At 38.1% G+C, this 16,480-nt stretch overlaps 1 protein-coding gene across 1 annotated transcript; it reads left to right on the forward strand.

The window, feature by feature from the left end:
* The first annotated feature begins 724 nt into the window (after positions 1-724).
* Positions 725-15,857, forward strand: LOC139475326 (carbohydrate sulfotransferase 15-like). The gene is made up of 9 exons (XM_071258551.1): positions 725-771; positions 923-1,112; positions 6,635-6,856; positions 7,318-7,537; positions 10,673-10,798; positions 11,133-11,289; positions 12,308-12,458; positions 12,552-12,699; positions 15,676-15,857. The coding sequence occupies exons 1-9, from the start codon at positions 725-727 to the stop codon at positions 15,855-15,857; spliced, it is 1,443 nt and encodes a 480-aa protein (XP_071114652.1).
* The last annotated feature ends 623 nt before the right edge of the window (positions 15,858-16,480 follow it).

Here is a 16,480-nt window from a genome sequence, read left to right on the forward strand (position 1 = left end):
TTGCCATATCTATTGCACGGATGAATAAAAATATCATCATTAATAAACTTGCCTGAGCAACACTGTGTGTTCTGAAGTAAAATCGATGTAAGGCACCCTGCACGGCTTCGTTCACGTTCACCCTCAAATGTACGATAGAAAAATCTACGATTCTGTGTGTTCTATGTTCAACTACATTTTTGTGACAGGCGTTCGTTTATTTATTAAGATTCCACAAATTCATAAATCACATTGAGTTGCTCGCCTCTTCTCAACTGATGCTGACTGCCGGTCACTTCTCAGTCTGCCTTCATCTCAATCTGCCTACACTTTTTTGTAGGCAGACAGAGTATAAATTAGCACAGTTGGTGAATTTGTTCGAAATTCATCCCCTCACAACCACGAAGTTTTTGAAGACGACACAACCTTACGCCTCATGAGTAATCTACGGTGCCGAATCAAAGAAGATATCAAGCCCATACAGCAGATTTACAATGAAGTCATGAGTCCTCTTAGTGTTCAAGAAGCTGCCACAACACCAACCTTTGCCAGTATTGACGCAGGTAATTAGTTTGAAATATATATTTAAATGATATGACTTCCTTGAGTTTAATACTATGGTGCAATTTATTACTAATTATTTACATTTCAAACATGTAAGTACTTAGCCGATGTTTAGCTGAATGAGCCCTGGACGTAATTATGGAGCCAGCTGTACGGCATTCACTGCCTGCAAGGAAACCACATGTCCCCCGTTGTCTTTGCCTTGATGCCGAACAGACAGCGACACACGTATGTAAGATTGTTCAACCAACTCGAGAGTACTGTTGAGACTGTTACTGGTGCAGAACTTCTCCCTATCACCATCCAAACTGACTTTGAGCTGCCAGCTATTCAGGCTTTGGAAGAGACATTTCCTTCATGGGCGTTTGTTCCATTACAGCCAGTGTATCCTGCGCAAGGTCCAAGCACTTGGTCTTGTTAGACACTACAGAGAGGATGCAGAAATCCAGAGAATCATGAGACGATCTGCCTGCCTTCCTCTCCTGCCACCAGACACAGTTCAAGATGCATGGCTGGAGATCCTGGAAGATAGGCCGGACATTCCTCTTTTGAACAACTTCACTGACTACGTGACATCTACCATTTTCAGGAAAGGCCAATCCAAATTTACATGAATTTGTTTCCAAATTGAAGGATCTTGAGAAGATTGACAAGAGCTGAACTTCAACACGGCGGCCAGCCAGCTCCCCGAAGGAGAGTATACTGAGACTTAGACTCGCGTCTTCAGACACTGAAAGTGAAGCTTGTGCAAGGACAGATGAGCTCAATGAACTTCTTAGATGCTGCCAGCCACCTGTTGAAACTGAAGATGTGAACTGTGAACTAAGATGACTATGTGAACTATTGATAGATCTAGGCCCAATTTCTCAACACAAAGTTTTTGCTATTAAATAACATTAAATATTACACATTCTTTTTTGTTTGTCTGACAGTCTGCACACTGTTATTATTGAAATAGGGGTGTTCTCGCTGTGCCTACACTTTAATTTACAGTGTAGGTAGACTGAGATGTAGGCATACTGAGAGTGAACCCTGGCTGCCTTAGCTAACTGGAGTCCGCATATAACTAATTACAAACTCTGTTCTAATTATGCTAATCGAGGAAGTGCATTATACCAGATGACAAACTTAGTTGTCCTGTCACACTAATCCTTGTTTAAAATGAACACATGTCAATTGACTAAACGTACAACATTTTTTATATACGTACGTAGGAGTATCACATTGGACAGTGCACACAACTGATTGTCAAAACAATATCAAGCAACATTTTAGATTTAGAATCACCATACCATGACATAACAGAAACATATAATTGTAAGACCGCATAGACCAAAAAACCGAATGAAATATGTTTGGGTTAAGGAGAAACATTAAAGTGTTTTATTATACTTTGGGAACATGAGCAATAGGATGTAGCAACATAAACATGCATGGAATAGGGAAAATGGGGAAAACAAATTGAAAAGGATTTTAACACAAAATGATTGAACTAAATAACTTGCCTGAACACAAGGGGTACCCAAACTTGTTTGACAGTTATTCGTGTGTTGTAGATTGTCGAATGGGACCCATGTGTGTGCGTAGGGTACATATATCTATTGCAAGGTTAAGTACTCATACACTTTCTCTTTTTGTGTTGATATGATTTCTATTTTCGTACATGAAATGATTTCATTTTTTTTCTTTAATTGGCTGCTCTGTTTATATTTGTTCGAGTAGCTGTTTGTCCCTGATAAATTGATATAGTTCTGCCTGGCTATTGCATCTCTTGACTACAGGAGATCTACAACATATAGCGGATCTAAATGCAATTCTTGTTTTAACCAAGCCGGGGTTTGACTTTCAGGTTGTTTGCAAGATAGGCATACCTCGTCATAGTGATTGTTGTGAATTCCTCCAAGTTTTGTTTGTTTGTTAGTTGTTTAACGCCGCACTCAGCAATATTTCAGCTATATGATGGAGGTCTGTATATAATCGAGTCTGGACCAGACAATCCAGTGATTGACATCATGCGCATCAATCCACGCAATTGTGATACGATGACATGCACCAACCAAGTCAGCGAATCTGACAACTCGACCACTCGACAACTCGATCCCGGTAGTCGCCTCTTACGACAAGCGCTGTCGCCCTTTTACGCCAATAATGGGTTGCTGAAGATGATTAGGTCGTCTGACAATTGGGAGTAAACCATAGCAAGTACAGCGGGATATCTGAGAAACAAGTTGATCCTTTTATTGGACCGATTAGTATTATGACCACGGGCCTCGGCACAAGCGTGGTGTTGGAAGACAAGTCATACATGTACATCCCATATGGGACTGTTTTTCGCTATTCATATTCTAAATCCATTCACAATACCACAACATTTTAGTACTCCTTGACTTCAAAAATGTACAATAGATTGAACGAAAACAAATGATATATTGCAGATTATTCAATCATTGCCTCTATTATCAGCCGCTACGTTTGTATCGTTTGCATTGTACAAAGAAATATTTTTTCTGTCCTATTGCAGATTTAGCCTCAGAATGTGCTCATTCGAATTAGGAACGAAAATAATTGCTTATCATGAATATATATGATACATTTAAAATGACTACACTGTACACTGTAGATGTATTCACTTTAAAGTCGTATACGACTTTCGACCTTCGCGAGCGAGTTGAATGATCCAGGTTGATTGGAACGAAGTCTAGAACGGGTTATAAAGTTTTGTACATGTATTTGGTAATGTGTAGGTTTGTTAAATACGATTTTTTAAATTCCTTTTATTGAAAATGTAAAAACATTAATTATGGGCTGAAAAATAGAGCTGACTTGTCTGGTGGACACGGTTTAACCTTACTGTGCCCTCACCCTGGTTGTTGTTGTCGTTGTTATAAGGGATTAAGAGCTACCGCTCATTGCATTTTGGGGTTACAGTCTGTCTGACTAAAGTGGACATGTGCAGGTGAACTCAGGTGTTCAATTAGTGTCTGAAATGCCCAAAAATGTGAACTCCAGACAATAATAACCTTAACGTAAATAATACACGTGCGTCTGCCTTTCCCCTCGTTCACCTTCAAAATCCTTGATCATGCCAGAGTTCTGAAATTCTGACAATGTTGCTGAACAATAGAATCTGATGGACGTATTGTGCAGAACCTGTTTGACACTATGGGTTCCAGGACCACTAACACTGGGAAGAGTGGCACTCTAAGCTGAAAACGTTTGGTCCTAACTGCCCCAACATCTCCAAGTTTGTAAGCTTGTAGACATCATTAAGAAGAAATGAACAGTCCCATGCTGAGACCTTTCTCAAAATTCAGGGAATTTGTTCTTGCACTGTAGCATATCGTGTGTTTCATCTGTATATGTGTAATGTGTATATGTATAAATGATTACACTTATAGCGCATATTCTGCAACAGAGTATAATTAATCAACTTATTATTGTCTCTCCATTTACCATGGCTGACTGCACCTTTTAACAGTGGACAACGGTTACAGTATACATGTAGGCTTTTTGTTCAAAAAGGAATATGCAGGAAATTATATGTAACAATTAACTGTGTACTAATAACATGGTTGAATGTTATCAGTTTTGCGTTCTGAGATACAGTGATGTAAGCATCTTCTACAATTAACAATACATGAAAATAATAAAATACAAAACTCTCTGCCGGAATGTTTCGTGGAAATCATTTGATCAAGTAAAAATGACTGCGTGACAAGACGAATCAACTATTTATACCCGATAAAAGAAACTGCCTTATTTTAGAAAAAGTGCCATAACAGGACATTTGAAATTTCTAACAAGCAGATACATTAGCGACAGTGACTAGACTACATGTACCTAATCCGTATCAATCAAAGGTGTCAAAAAATGAAAATCATATCTGTCGGAGACCTACCAAATTACCAAGTTTTATTAATACTATATTCATCACAATGCAAATACTTTAGTGATACATTTTTCAGTGGAGAGGGCACACACACAAGTATATTGCTTTCGTGTGTGAATGCAGGTTATACTTGGCATCTCAGTTCTCAGTTTCATACCGGATGTATATCTGAATTTGTATATGGAACCATGCGTACAGCATGACAATTACTTGCTAGTCGTTAGTCTACAGCACACATAACACGGTCAAACAATTTTGGGCACCGCTTTTGCAAGTTGTTTAGTACAATAATGTTTTATTAAAATCTCTTTCAATTTGTTTTCACCATTTTCCCTATTCCATTCCATGCCTGTTAATGTAGTTCCATCCTATTGCTCATGTTCCCAAGTATTATAAAACACTTTAATGTCTCACCTTCCTAATCTAACGTTATCACAGTTCAGGTCATCACCATCATCTAATACACAAGCGATGATACCAAGACATATTTCATTCGGTTTTATGGTCTATGCGGTCATCCAATTGATTTTATTAGTCTCTAAATCTTATGTCTAGTACATATTTTCACAAACAGGGCTATTAGCTGATATAAAGAATGTAACATCCAGTTGAATTCCCAGTTGACCTACTTACTTTTTTATCAAATAAGAGGACTCTATACGAAATACGTTAGTCTCTTAACGAACTTTCTACAAATAATATTTTGAATAAGCCGTTAATACGCCAGTTGTGACAGGGATGATGGTATGGTAGCTGTATCAGACAGATTGACAGTCGTTGTTACGTGCGTCACTAGGTTATTAGTACGGCATTGACCTTGACATGTGTCCTTTGGCAAACATCGTCCTAACCAGAAGTGCTGAATTATAAGATGCACTTGGGTGTAAATTGACTGGGGAAAAAATAGGAACCACATTATTGATATATTAATGACACGAAGCTCGTAGATGTTACTGCATGCGAGAAGCCATGCAGTACAATATACGTTTATGTATACAGCAGCTGTTCATTTTGGGAAACGCCTTTGTTCATGTTCACAATTCATGTCAAAGATTTTAGATGATGTTTCAGAATCAGTGAGGTGAATTGGGGTGTAACGTTGCACTTCTATAGCGACGTGTGTGTGTGTGTGGTTGGTGTGTGTGTGTGTGTGTGTGTGTGTGTGTGTGTGTGTGTGTGTGTGTGTGTGTGTGTGTGTGTGTGTGTGTGTGAAATGATATTTACTTGACTGTTTGTAGTGGATGCAATGAAAAGTACATCGGGACGACAGAACGCAAAATGTTTAGTTTTCCCTCTTTAACCCTCTGGATGCCGAGGTTATTTTTCTGACGCACATTTTCCTAAGATCGGAAAAGTGAAGGTTGTGCGAGAATTGCGCTCACGCGGCACAGGATCTACCTCTGGCTTTAAAAGTACACAGAGGTGGGGAATATCAGATTTCCTATTTGATGGTGTAAATTTAAGTGCAAATATTAAACCTGTTTTTAAAAAACGACATTTTTAAGTGTTGTCCGAGAATATATTCTGCAAGGAAAAACAGTAAATTTCTCCGCTTTTTATCGTACACCGATAAAAGTACTATGCGGCGATTTTTTTTATTTAGAAGCTTTACGGAAACTGTGAGCGAACAAAATACTGCCTAATATCTGAACGACATAGCTACATATCAAATAGAGTTATATGCGTATGTATAACGACATACATTCAAAATTGTATATTTTGTAAAGACATCCCCAGATAGTTTATCAAACATCCATCCGAGAACATTACTAATGCAGTACAATATAGTCCTATGTCTCTGCAGCTAAGAACAATAAAATAAGCACCTACGGTTTCATAACATCACTTAAGTTCATGTTTTGTCAAATTCCAGTGATGAATGCTGAAGGTGACTGCTTCACACGTGACACTGACCTGAAATGTGATCCAATCGCATGGGATTCGAAAATGCTTTGATTGTTCATGAATTAATACAACATTTCCCAAGAAACTTTTATGACCTTTTACGATGATGACCTTAACTTGAGGGGAAGGTCATAGAAAAGTTGATGCAATCAAGGCCGTGCCCTTGAGACAATTTGTACCATGTTTCGTCAAATTACAATCAGAAATAAAATTATCGTGTTCACAAATTGTTCCAATGAGAACAACACAATGCATTACTCAAAAACCTTAAACATACGAACATGTATCTCTTTCCAGCAGGTCACGATGAAGTTATGGATGTTATTCACAATGATTCTTTGTGTTTCACTGTGGCTTGTGACTCGGCAGGGCATACTAATCGAATATTATGGATTCAGCATGTTCCCGATTTCACATGGATATGTACCAGAAGCAAACAGAGTAGACGACACATTAGTGAAACTTGACATTCAGTGTGTGGGTGCAGGACCACATGAGGCAGAAGATCTGTTCTGTATGGTATGTAAAGGGTTTGCTTCGTTACTGCAATCACCTGAGGAAATCATTACTTTCTATCAAGGGGATATATGGTAGAGATTCGTGTTCCCTCCATTCTGAAGAACTCATCAAAAGCTGTCTAATAATTCCTTTGTACAAGAGATGCCTTTTGTTGTATTTTTACACGAATTAAATTATGTTTTAATCAGGGAATTTAGAAATAGAATCACCCCTTTTCTTAGTAAAGTATAACAATGATCGAGCTGAGACTGTGTAGATTATAATTATATTTGTAGTTGGAATAAAGTGCAGTTGGTGATTTTGAAGAAAATCTTGTTGATAGGCCGAAGAATAAAAACAATGTTACTTGGATTTAAATGTTCACAGTGTTATATGCTGAGAATTTACGAAGAGGATATCGCCTTTCATGTTACAAAACAGCACTTCATTTATGTTTTTTAATACTGAGTCTTATATCACAGGAAAGACCCCAATATCTGCCAGACTTTAAGAACCCCTGCTGGTACGCAAAAGAGGACGGGAAGTTAAGCCTGAAGTGTATACCTTACTACCATATTCTGGGGGTGTGCAAATCGGGGACCACCGACCTCGCCTACCGCATAAGGGCCCATGAAGACGTCCTCGGATGCAATGATTGTCGCGAAGAGAAGGAATGTTTTTACTGGTGCCGTAGAAGATATGGTAATGCTGTCATTACATTAATACTAAAGTAATTGTGTATGGATGAGTGAACGACTGAAAAGGAATTTAAGCACACTTAGAAATGGGTAGCTGGAGTCTTCCAAGTCTATTTGCTCCCTCCTCACATCAAGTGTTGACATGGTCGTGTGCACAAAGGGTCACAGATACCACAATGTATTTATACCAGGTAGTTATGGGACAAGAATTACGCACACAGTGGATACTCTGTAGGAAGTGATACTTCGTAGCTGTAGATCAACGTAGAAAGTGGTGCCCTTAAATGATCAATAAGGGGACATAAATTAGGTACATACACTGTGTGTACATGTTCACTCCAACCGGATTTCGAAATATACCGTACCATACAGAACATGGTTTTACACCAAAGACAAATGTCAGAGGAAGAATTATTATTTACGAAAATTTCCATTATGTTGCACAAGACAGAGCAATAATTCACATGAAGAGTTACATATTGGTATATTGGTTTCACTGTCATACGTTAATTCGTATTTTCCTGGTCGTGTTCCATAACACTGAGAATGAAAGGAACTTAATTTCAAAACGAAAGTGCAAAAGAACAAACCTTAAGCCATTTCTAAATCGCCTGTCGTAATAAATATGTCGGAGACACGACCTGTTTGTTTTGATACACAATATTTTTATGACCATGTTCTTACAATGTATTGCTCCCTCATTATTTCCACATTTCACGCCTTGTCTAGGCGACCCGTGAAGATTCGGGGTAGAATAGGTCTTCAGCAACCCATGCTTGCCGTAAAAGGCGACTATGCTTGTCGTAAGAGGCGACGAACGGGATCGGGTGGTCAGGCTCGCTGACTTGGTTGATGCATGTCATCGATCCCAATCACGTGGATCGATGGTAATGATATTAATCACTGGATTGTCTGGTCCAGACTCGATTATTTACAGACCGCCGTCATATAGCTGGGATATTGCTGAGTGCGGCGTTAAACGACAAACCAAACCAAAACCAAAGCCTTGTCTTGTCTGTCCTCCAGAACCTAGGGAATACAAAGGAGTCAAGTCAAGAGTGATTTGGCAAGTCTCGATTGCCTCAGTTCTAGGGTATTAAGCATTTTTCTGGACTCCATTTGGATTATATTTTTCTTTTTTGTAGGTATGTAATTTTGAAAATTATTTCGGAGACTAAAGACTAAAAACTTGGTTGATGCATGTCATCGACCCAAATTGCGTGGATCGATGCTCGTGATATTAATCACTGGATTGTCTGGTGCAGACTCGATTATTTTATCGTCATGGATAGAGAAAAAATGCATGTTTGCTTTGAGCTCCAAGACAAGAAAATGTGTACATACTGAAGTAGTTGCAAGAGATCCGTGTAGCAAGCGACATGAATAATCGTAATGAAAATAATGTTCAAATCAATGTTCACATGCATGACAGAATTAGTGTGAACAATTTTTTATCTGAACATCGTTTCGAAGTATGTAAGGCTGTCTGTGATTTTTCGGACATCCCCATCTCAATTCCGACTTGAAATAATCTCAGTATCCCAGTTTTTCCTGTCATTGTGGAAAATTGTGCACCGATCTAATAAACAAAATTACTACTACCATAGCACCGTCATAAAAGAATCATTTCAACCTTACCCTTCTTCAGCTGTTCATTAAAAAATTCGTTTCCGAAGCAAAGCGACTCGGTATACGTCATAAATCAATTTATAGACTAGTACAAAGTGTTTTAAACTTCATAAAAAATGCCATAAAATAGTATTATCATAAAAAGACATATTTTTTTTATTTTATATTTTATATCAGCCCGCTCTGGAGATTAGAAACACATGCGAAAAATATGGTAGGCGATATGCAAATAATACTTAGCAAGCCACAAATGGAATCAACAGGAAATTAAAATCTGGGACACGGGGACCCGCGAAGTTTCACAGAGTGAGGACGGCACGAAGAGCTTTCTGACAAGTGTGACTCTGTCAAAATACATTGCTACTGGGCAATGAAAACATGTGACGGAAATAACAAAAACCTACTTTCATCACTTGAAAACATTTTGACCATTACCAGGATTTTTACGATCATTGTCATCCAGATTCCAGTAGGCAAGACGAACACGACGGTGTTAAAATCACCGATTGCCGTGGATATTTTGAGAATGCTATTCATAAACTGCAATTATACCGGCCGTACACCACACAACTTCGTTTTGTGCCGTGATACATATTAACACTGCTGTTATTCATCACGACAAACGTATTTCGTTCTCGTTCATTGTCTTTGGAATCTTTTGATGGATATTTATTTCCATTAAAACTAACACCCTTGTCAAACGGCCCACGTGGGTGGGTGTTTACATGTTGTCACCCGTGTACGCATTAACCAATGGGATTTGTGTGTTACCATGACGTCATATTGACCTGCCAGATCACCCGTATAAGCTCCGCCCACTGAAAGTGCGGTAGTTCCTACCACAAGTGCTGCTATAAATGATGGATATGCAAATAATGATCTTCATTGTGTGTGGTGACACGTGGTCTGCCTGTCCTGGGTTTGTCCACTATGTCCTGTATTGTGATGCCAACCTGGTAATAGTTGCACGTAGCTGTCGACGGTGTCATGTATGGCTCCCGGTGACCAATGACCAATGACCCAAATCTCTGTTTTTCATAACATGTTTCTGTCTTTGTTTTATTAAGCTTTTGTAAGCTGTTTTTTTTTGTACTCATATGCATCCTGTGATCATGCTACACCTTCACTCCAGTTTTCGCCAAACAGTCATCAACATGGACTTCAGTGACCTAAAGCAAGCTTTTTCAGTTGCACATATGTCCGTTGCTTTTCTACAAGTTACATGACCTAGGAACATTGTTTCGTGTTCGAATCCAAATTCTAATAATTTTGATTTTGGTATAGTTGTTGTTGCTCGTCAGTATATTATACAAGGTCGTATGTATAATACATGAAACAGACTGCAATAACGTTATCAGTCTGAATTGCCAAGACAGAAGAAAGCAAGAGTAAACCAATTAATATAAGTAGCAGTTGTTGACACGATGGAAAATGCAACATTCATATGCTGTGAAAAATAGACTTAAAGAGAATAAATCATTGATGTTTCAAATCGCTGACATTTCCACAGGTTATGAATGGTCCATGAAAAAGATGACACCTTGCAACTTCAGGTGCTTTCAACATAAGTTTGCTAACGCTTCGCAAAATATAGAACAGACAACTACGGAAACAGGCTATCACAATATGATTACAGGTAAGTATGCTAGACTATTTTTCATGAATCATTGGACAAATTGAAAATTCCAACCATCTCACGATAGGTCACAGGGGACGCAAAAGAAGGATAATTTACCTAGGCAGAGAATCCCACTGCCTCGTCCCTTACAGAAAAAAACCGATTTGAATAAAATTGATAAATATATTATTTGACTTAATCTACTCCCACCTTCAATCGATTTTCTTTTACGTATGACTTGTGCTACAATTGTATTTTGATTGTTAATGTTAAAATCATTAAAATGCAATGAGACAAAATTGCTGTTAAATGATAGCATTATGTTCCTTTATTGTTATCTTTATCCGTCCAGGTGACGCAACTCCATCAGATTTTAGCGATTTCCGAGGATGGCCAAAAATACCACAAAATGCAGGTTTAGAGAAACCAGTGGTCATGACACCCCATCTTATGAGACACGTGTATACAGATCCGAAGTTCATTCTCATCTTCAGAAATCCAACTGAAAGGTATCTACACACTGTATGTATGTTGTGTGTGCGCAAAACCTTGGTTACTTTTGTAACAGTCAGAAGAAAGATAAATGGTCGCATTGGCAGGATGAGAGAAATTATATGATTCTACGCAGCTGTGTCTATTACATGTTAACAGTACTTGTAAAAGCGTGTATACTGATATCAACCCTGGTATTTCTGGTGTATGAGTTGATAATTTTGAAGGTCAAGGTGAACACTATAAAATGCGCGTATAAACATCTTATGACCAAATTAATTTGATATTTTAGACAAGGGAAATCACGAAACTACGTTCACATTACTCTTCACAGACATTCTATGGTCATTATTGGATTTTTGTGAAGGTTCAAGGTCACCCAATTTCAAAAAGGCAACTATCGAAAATAAGGTTTGGAAAATTGGCAAAATGTTTAATAATTCTTCACTGAAATATTTGAACATGTCCTTCACTTATGAACACTAAGTTTGTAGTTATTATTTTTTCTTTGAAGTCTACAATTACTGAACGTATTACTCATTTTCAACTGAAACTGCATAAAGGCTTCGTATACAGTTTGGAAACATATTGAAATCGTTTTATATATATAATGCCTCCTGGTACATCACTGTTTGATAGTGATAAAGAACAATGCCATGATTATGCAAATATGCAAATGCTTTGTTACTTCATTAAGTGCAATCTTATAACATCTCTGTTCAAATATCACGATATATCTGAGAGTTCACATAACTTGGACATCCTATCCAAGCGTATTATGCCATGTTCTTTGACATTTAATACAAGTTAGCTAGTTATAACGTCCCCACTACTCATCACTGAATAAAGTTGAACTTTACCTATGTATGCATATAATGATAATGATAAAGAACAATACCATGATTATGAAAATGCTTTGTTGCTTATTTAAGTGCAATCTTACAAAATCTCTGCTCAAATAACCCGATATATCAAAGTGTTCACAGAGTTTGAAAATCGTATCCAAGTGAATTATGCCATGTGATATGATTGCAGGTTATATTCTGATTACACAATGCTGGACGGAAGATCAGCTGTGGCTTTTCACGAAGCTGTGAGAAGAGATATCCAGACCGAGGAGACCTGCATGAAGAACCACACGGTGGAACATTGTCTGTACAGCCTGGAGATAGCACGAACACTTCGGGTAGGAAAAAAATGTTATTACATAAGTCTGAAGCACATTCACACAACTGACGAAATGTTATCGCATATTACAATGGCTATTCTTTTCTCACAGACTCGGATTTTCTTAGGGTGCTATTCAGTGTACATGCGAGAATGGCTGAAGGTTTTTCCAAGAGAGCAATTCCTTATCTTGCGAACAGAGGACCACGATCAAGATCCAAAATCTCAGTTAAGAAAAGTGTACAACTATCTGAAACTGAGTGAGTTTTATCTCTTTCTTTACCTTTCCCTAAATATGTTTTTCCACCATAAAGCCAGAGACCGGAATAGTCCATGAGCCAGACCCCAAAGTTTTATAAAGTGTATACCACCTGGGGTGGCAAAATCTCAGTATGATTTTTTGAAAGTCACATATCCATAGATGAAAAAAAACCTTTGAAAGCAATCCGGGACTCAGGGCTTAGTGGTAGTAATCACCTCATAAAGGGGGACCCCTGAGTCGAATCCACGGGAACAGATTTCGGGGTAAGGGAAACTAGAAAGTGGAATAACTTTACAAGCAATAGTCGTATCGCTAATACATAAATAACAATGAAGTCACCAAAGATCACGAAATTTGACCCCTGCTTAAATTATTACCACCTGTCAGAAAATACACTGCAGACACCACACCAGTGGGACTTTGTTAACCCAAATGATTGAAGCCAGGAAGTACTCAAGTCTGTTAAAAGTCTGAAAAAGTGAAATTTATTGTCTTTTGTGGTGTGTACAGAACGGGTTTTGATGCATTTTAAGACAAATGTCGTTTTGTGCTAATAGCATACAAGATTTTATGAAGTTGGACTTCCTGAAATTTGTCATTATGTTCTGATAAAAAAAAACACTCCTATTGCTAATAGTCATGTCCTATGTGTATTCATATGTTGGTTAAGTTAAATTTTATGTAATTTGGTTACCACTAATCCAAGAAGAATGCCATCTAGTTCCATATATGAACTTGGTTTAAACCTGAATATATTACAAAATATAACTTTTTCACATATATGTTGAATACGAATAAGAAGGGACGCATCTGGACCTTTATTCTGCAAAATAAAAGACAAACTTAATGTTTTGTACTAAAGTTGAATTTGAAACAATGACTGCTCCCTTTCAATGGCCTCCTCGTGAGAACAAGAACAGGGATGTTAGCCAAAAGCATTATGAGAGTATAGACTTTTTTGGTATGAAGAAAAACAATCGCTAATATGTAACTCTCCTTAACATATGGGAAAGTTTAAATAATCTTTCAAGATGCTTTTCAAGAGATAACTCTCATCTACCATTTTTGAAAAAGGGAGCAGTTAATGTGTTTAAAGTTGCTGCTGAAGGAGATTTCCATCGCTCTGGCTATAAACTATGCTTGGAAAGACGCCACAGCTGCCACAGACTCTGTTTCTTGCGACCTTGACCAAACATATACTCAAATTGAAGAATATCCATATGATACCTGATGAGAAAAGCAAACCTTTGGATTATCCTGACAACTAAACATTGACTGATCTGGTCAAAGAAAACCAGAAGTTGAAGGAACAGCTCCTAGCTGCCAAGCAAGACACTTCTCATTTTGATATAATGATGATGAATGTATTTGTTATGCTTAGAAATGAAGTCAAGGGGTAAGATGTTAAAATTCCTTGGCCACCAGTACCAACATACATGAAAAATGCATCTGCCTACTTTCCTGCATCAGTAACCTTCTTCTTGAAAATACTTTAAACTTGAGACAGTGACACATCATTTCTTGTATCAGACCATATTCACATAGGGTAAGTGAGTGATTGAGTTAAAATTGTACGTCACATAGGCAAATATTTCAGCCATATAGTGACGACTATAGGGTAGGACATTGTTTATGGTAAAACATGTGTCAAGATGAAACCCCAAAAACAAATCCTGATGCCATATGTTGGGAAATTACTCAATGGGTGTGTGGAACTAATTCGCATTCTGAACCTAATTGGACGTGGCGTTTCATACTCTCAAATTGAAGAGATTGACACCGAGAGAAGAAAGTGTTACACTACCATTATGAATACAACCAAATGTCCAAGTAACATTGGCGTTTGATAACATCGATTGACTTGAAGAGACACTAGGTCGAGGAGGGACATCACACAAAGTGAATGGAATCTACGTGCAGCAAAAGGTGTGTGGTCCACATCATTTGAAGGATGTCCAGAATGAACCAACACAGAAGCAGAGAACTATCAAGTCGCAGCTTCCTAGCTACAATGCTTATGTACGAGATGGTCCGCCACCTCGTGATTTCATTGAAGTAGATGGCCTGGAACAGAAACAGGAGGTGTACAAGAAAACCCTACTATGGACGATAACTCGGTTGCATTGTTCAGCAAACCTGTGAGTAGCATGAAGGAGTTCAATATTCAGGTCCATGATAAAGTTGTGATTGGTGTTCCACTCACTGTACATGAGGTTTTGTGTCAGTCCTAGAAGATCAGAACGTCTCTAGCCCTTGGGAACATTGTTTTGGTTTGCGACCAAGCATTGTATGTAAAGGCCACTGAAAACCTTTGGAAACAGAAGACGCTATTTTCTGAATCGTCCCTTGGTTATGCGTATTTCACACAGAGCGCACAATGTTAGGTGTGGTAGAAAAGGTAGACCTCTGCATAGAATCTGGAGTGATCGCTGAAGGTTCTGTTGAAGGTGTACTTAATGGTCGAAGATACAACTGTGTGGTTGGATTCCACAAATTGCTCTCGGAGGCACTGCTACGGCGTGTGTGGAATGGGTTTAACTGATTGAAGGCCTCAAAAAAGATAAAAGAGATGATAAATACGTTTTCACAAGACATATGCCAGGAGACCTTCTATGAAGCACTTCGCACTTCACCATACGACTATTGCTTGTAAAGTTATTCCACTTTCTAGTTTCCCTTACCCCGAAATCTGGTCCCGTGGGTTCGGCTCAGGGGTCCCCCTATATATGGTGATTACTACCCTAAGCTGTGAGTCCCCGAGTGTTTTTTTTCATCTCTGGGTATATGACTTTCAAATAATCCCCAGGAGGTACCAATTTCTGGTCTGGCTCATGGACTACCAGAAAAGGAAGTATAACGCATTCCTGTTTTATGTTTGAGATTTATCACCTTCAAAGTTCAGCATATCACCTCCATTACCTGTGCACATATTCCTCCTGCATCATAAATCATATCAAGTCACACTGTATTTCAGATTATACTGAAGATTGGTTGAGTTTTATCGCCAATGTGCCTCATCAGCGGGTATCTGAGAAGAAGATAAAACAGGGTCCTATGCTTGAAAAGACACGTGTTCTGCTGGACGATTTTTACAGCAGATACAAGCAGGATTTGGCAGATATACTACAGGATAAAAGGTTTCTGTGGTTGACATAAAATCTCCTGAAAACAAATGGTTCATGTAAGCAATTATAAATAACTCAATGTATCAAAATCGTAAATTTCATGCAGACGATTTATATATATATATGACTTGTGATGTTATTTACTTGATTGTTTGTAGTGGATGCAATGAAAAGTATATCGGAAAGACAGAACTTAAATTAAAAAGAAGAATGAATCTTCACCGTTCACAAACAAAGCAGCAACACAACCGCACGATTCCACTCAGTGAACATTTAGAAGCATGTGGAAACGGCAACTTTTTAGTTTTCCCGCTATATAAGCTAAATTTTGATAATGAAACTACATTGTTTCAAAAAGAGCAACATTTCATTCATAAATACGCGCCTTAGTTAATGTAAAGGCGTAAGTAATTTGTCCATTGTCACCTTGGTATTGTGACGTCATAGTTTCCTTAATGTTATGACGTCACGTAACTATATGTTACTACTTCATGTCCGTTATTCAGTTATGGCCTGATGAGACTCGTACGTGGTACGAGTTGAAAGCGCTAGCCTATTAAAACTGTGTTCAATCTTACACCACTTATATATTATATATATATTTATATTAACCAACTCGAAAATCGTAAAATAACATTTCATGCAGACGATATG

This window comes from Haliotis cracherodii, unplaced genomic scaffold, assembly GCF_022045235.1.
Source record: "Haliotis cracherodii isolate W230 unplaced genomic scaffold, xgHalCrac1.p SCAF_3, whole genome shotgun sequence".
In the NCBI taxonomy this organism is placed as follows: domain Eukaryota; kingdom Metazoa; phylum Mollusca; class Gastropoda; order Lepetellida; family Haliotidae; genus Haliotis; species Haliotis cracherodii.

Excerpts from the sequence above, each read along its gene's own strand:
- LOC139475326 (XM_071258551.1), top strand. The coding sequence starts at position 725 with ATGTCCCCCGTTGTCTTTGCCTTGATGCCGAACAGACAGCGACACAC. Across the intron at positions 772-922 it reads CCGAACAGACAGCGACACAC|CCAGTGTATCCTGCGCAAGG; the intron begins GTATGTAAGATT and ends GTTCCATTACAG. Across the intron at positions 12,700-15,675 it reads GTACAACTATCTGAAACTGA|ATTATACTGAAGATTGGTTG; the intron begins GTGAGTTTTATC and ends ACTGTATTTCAG.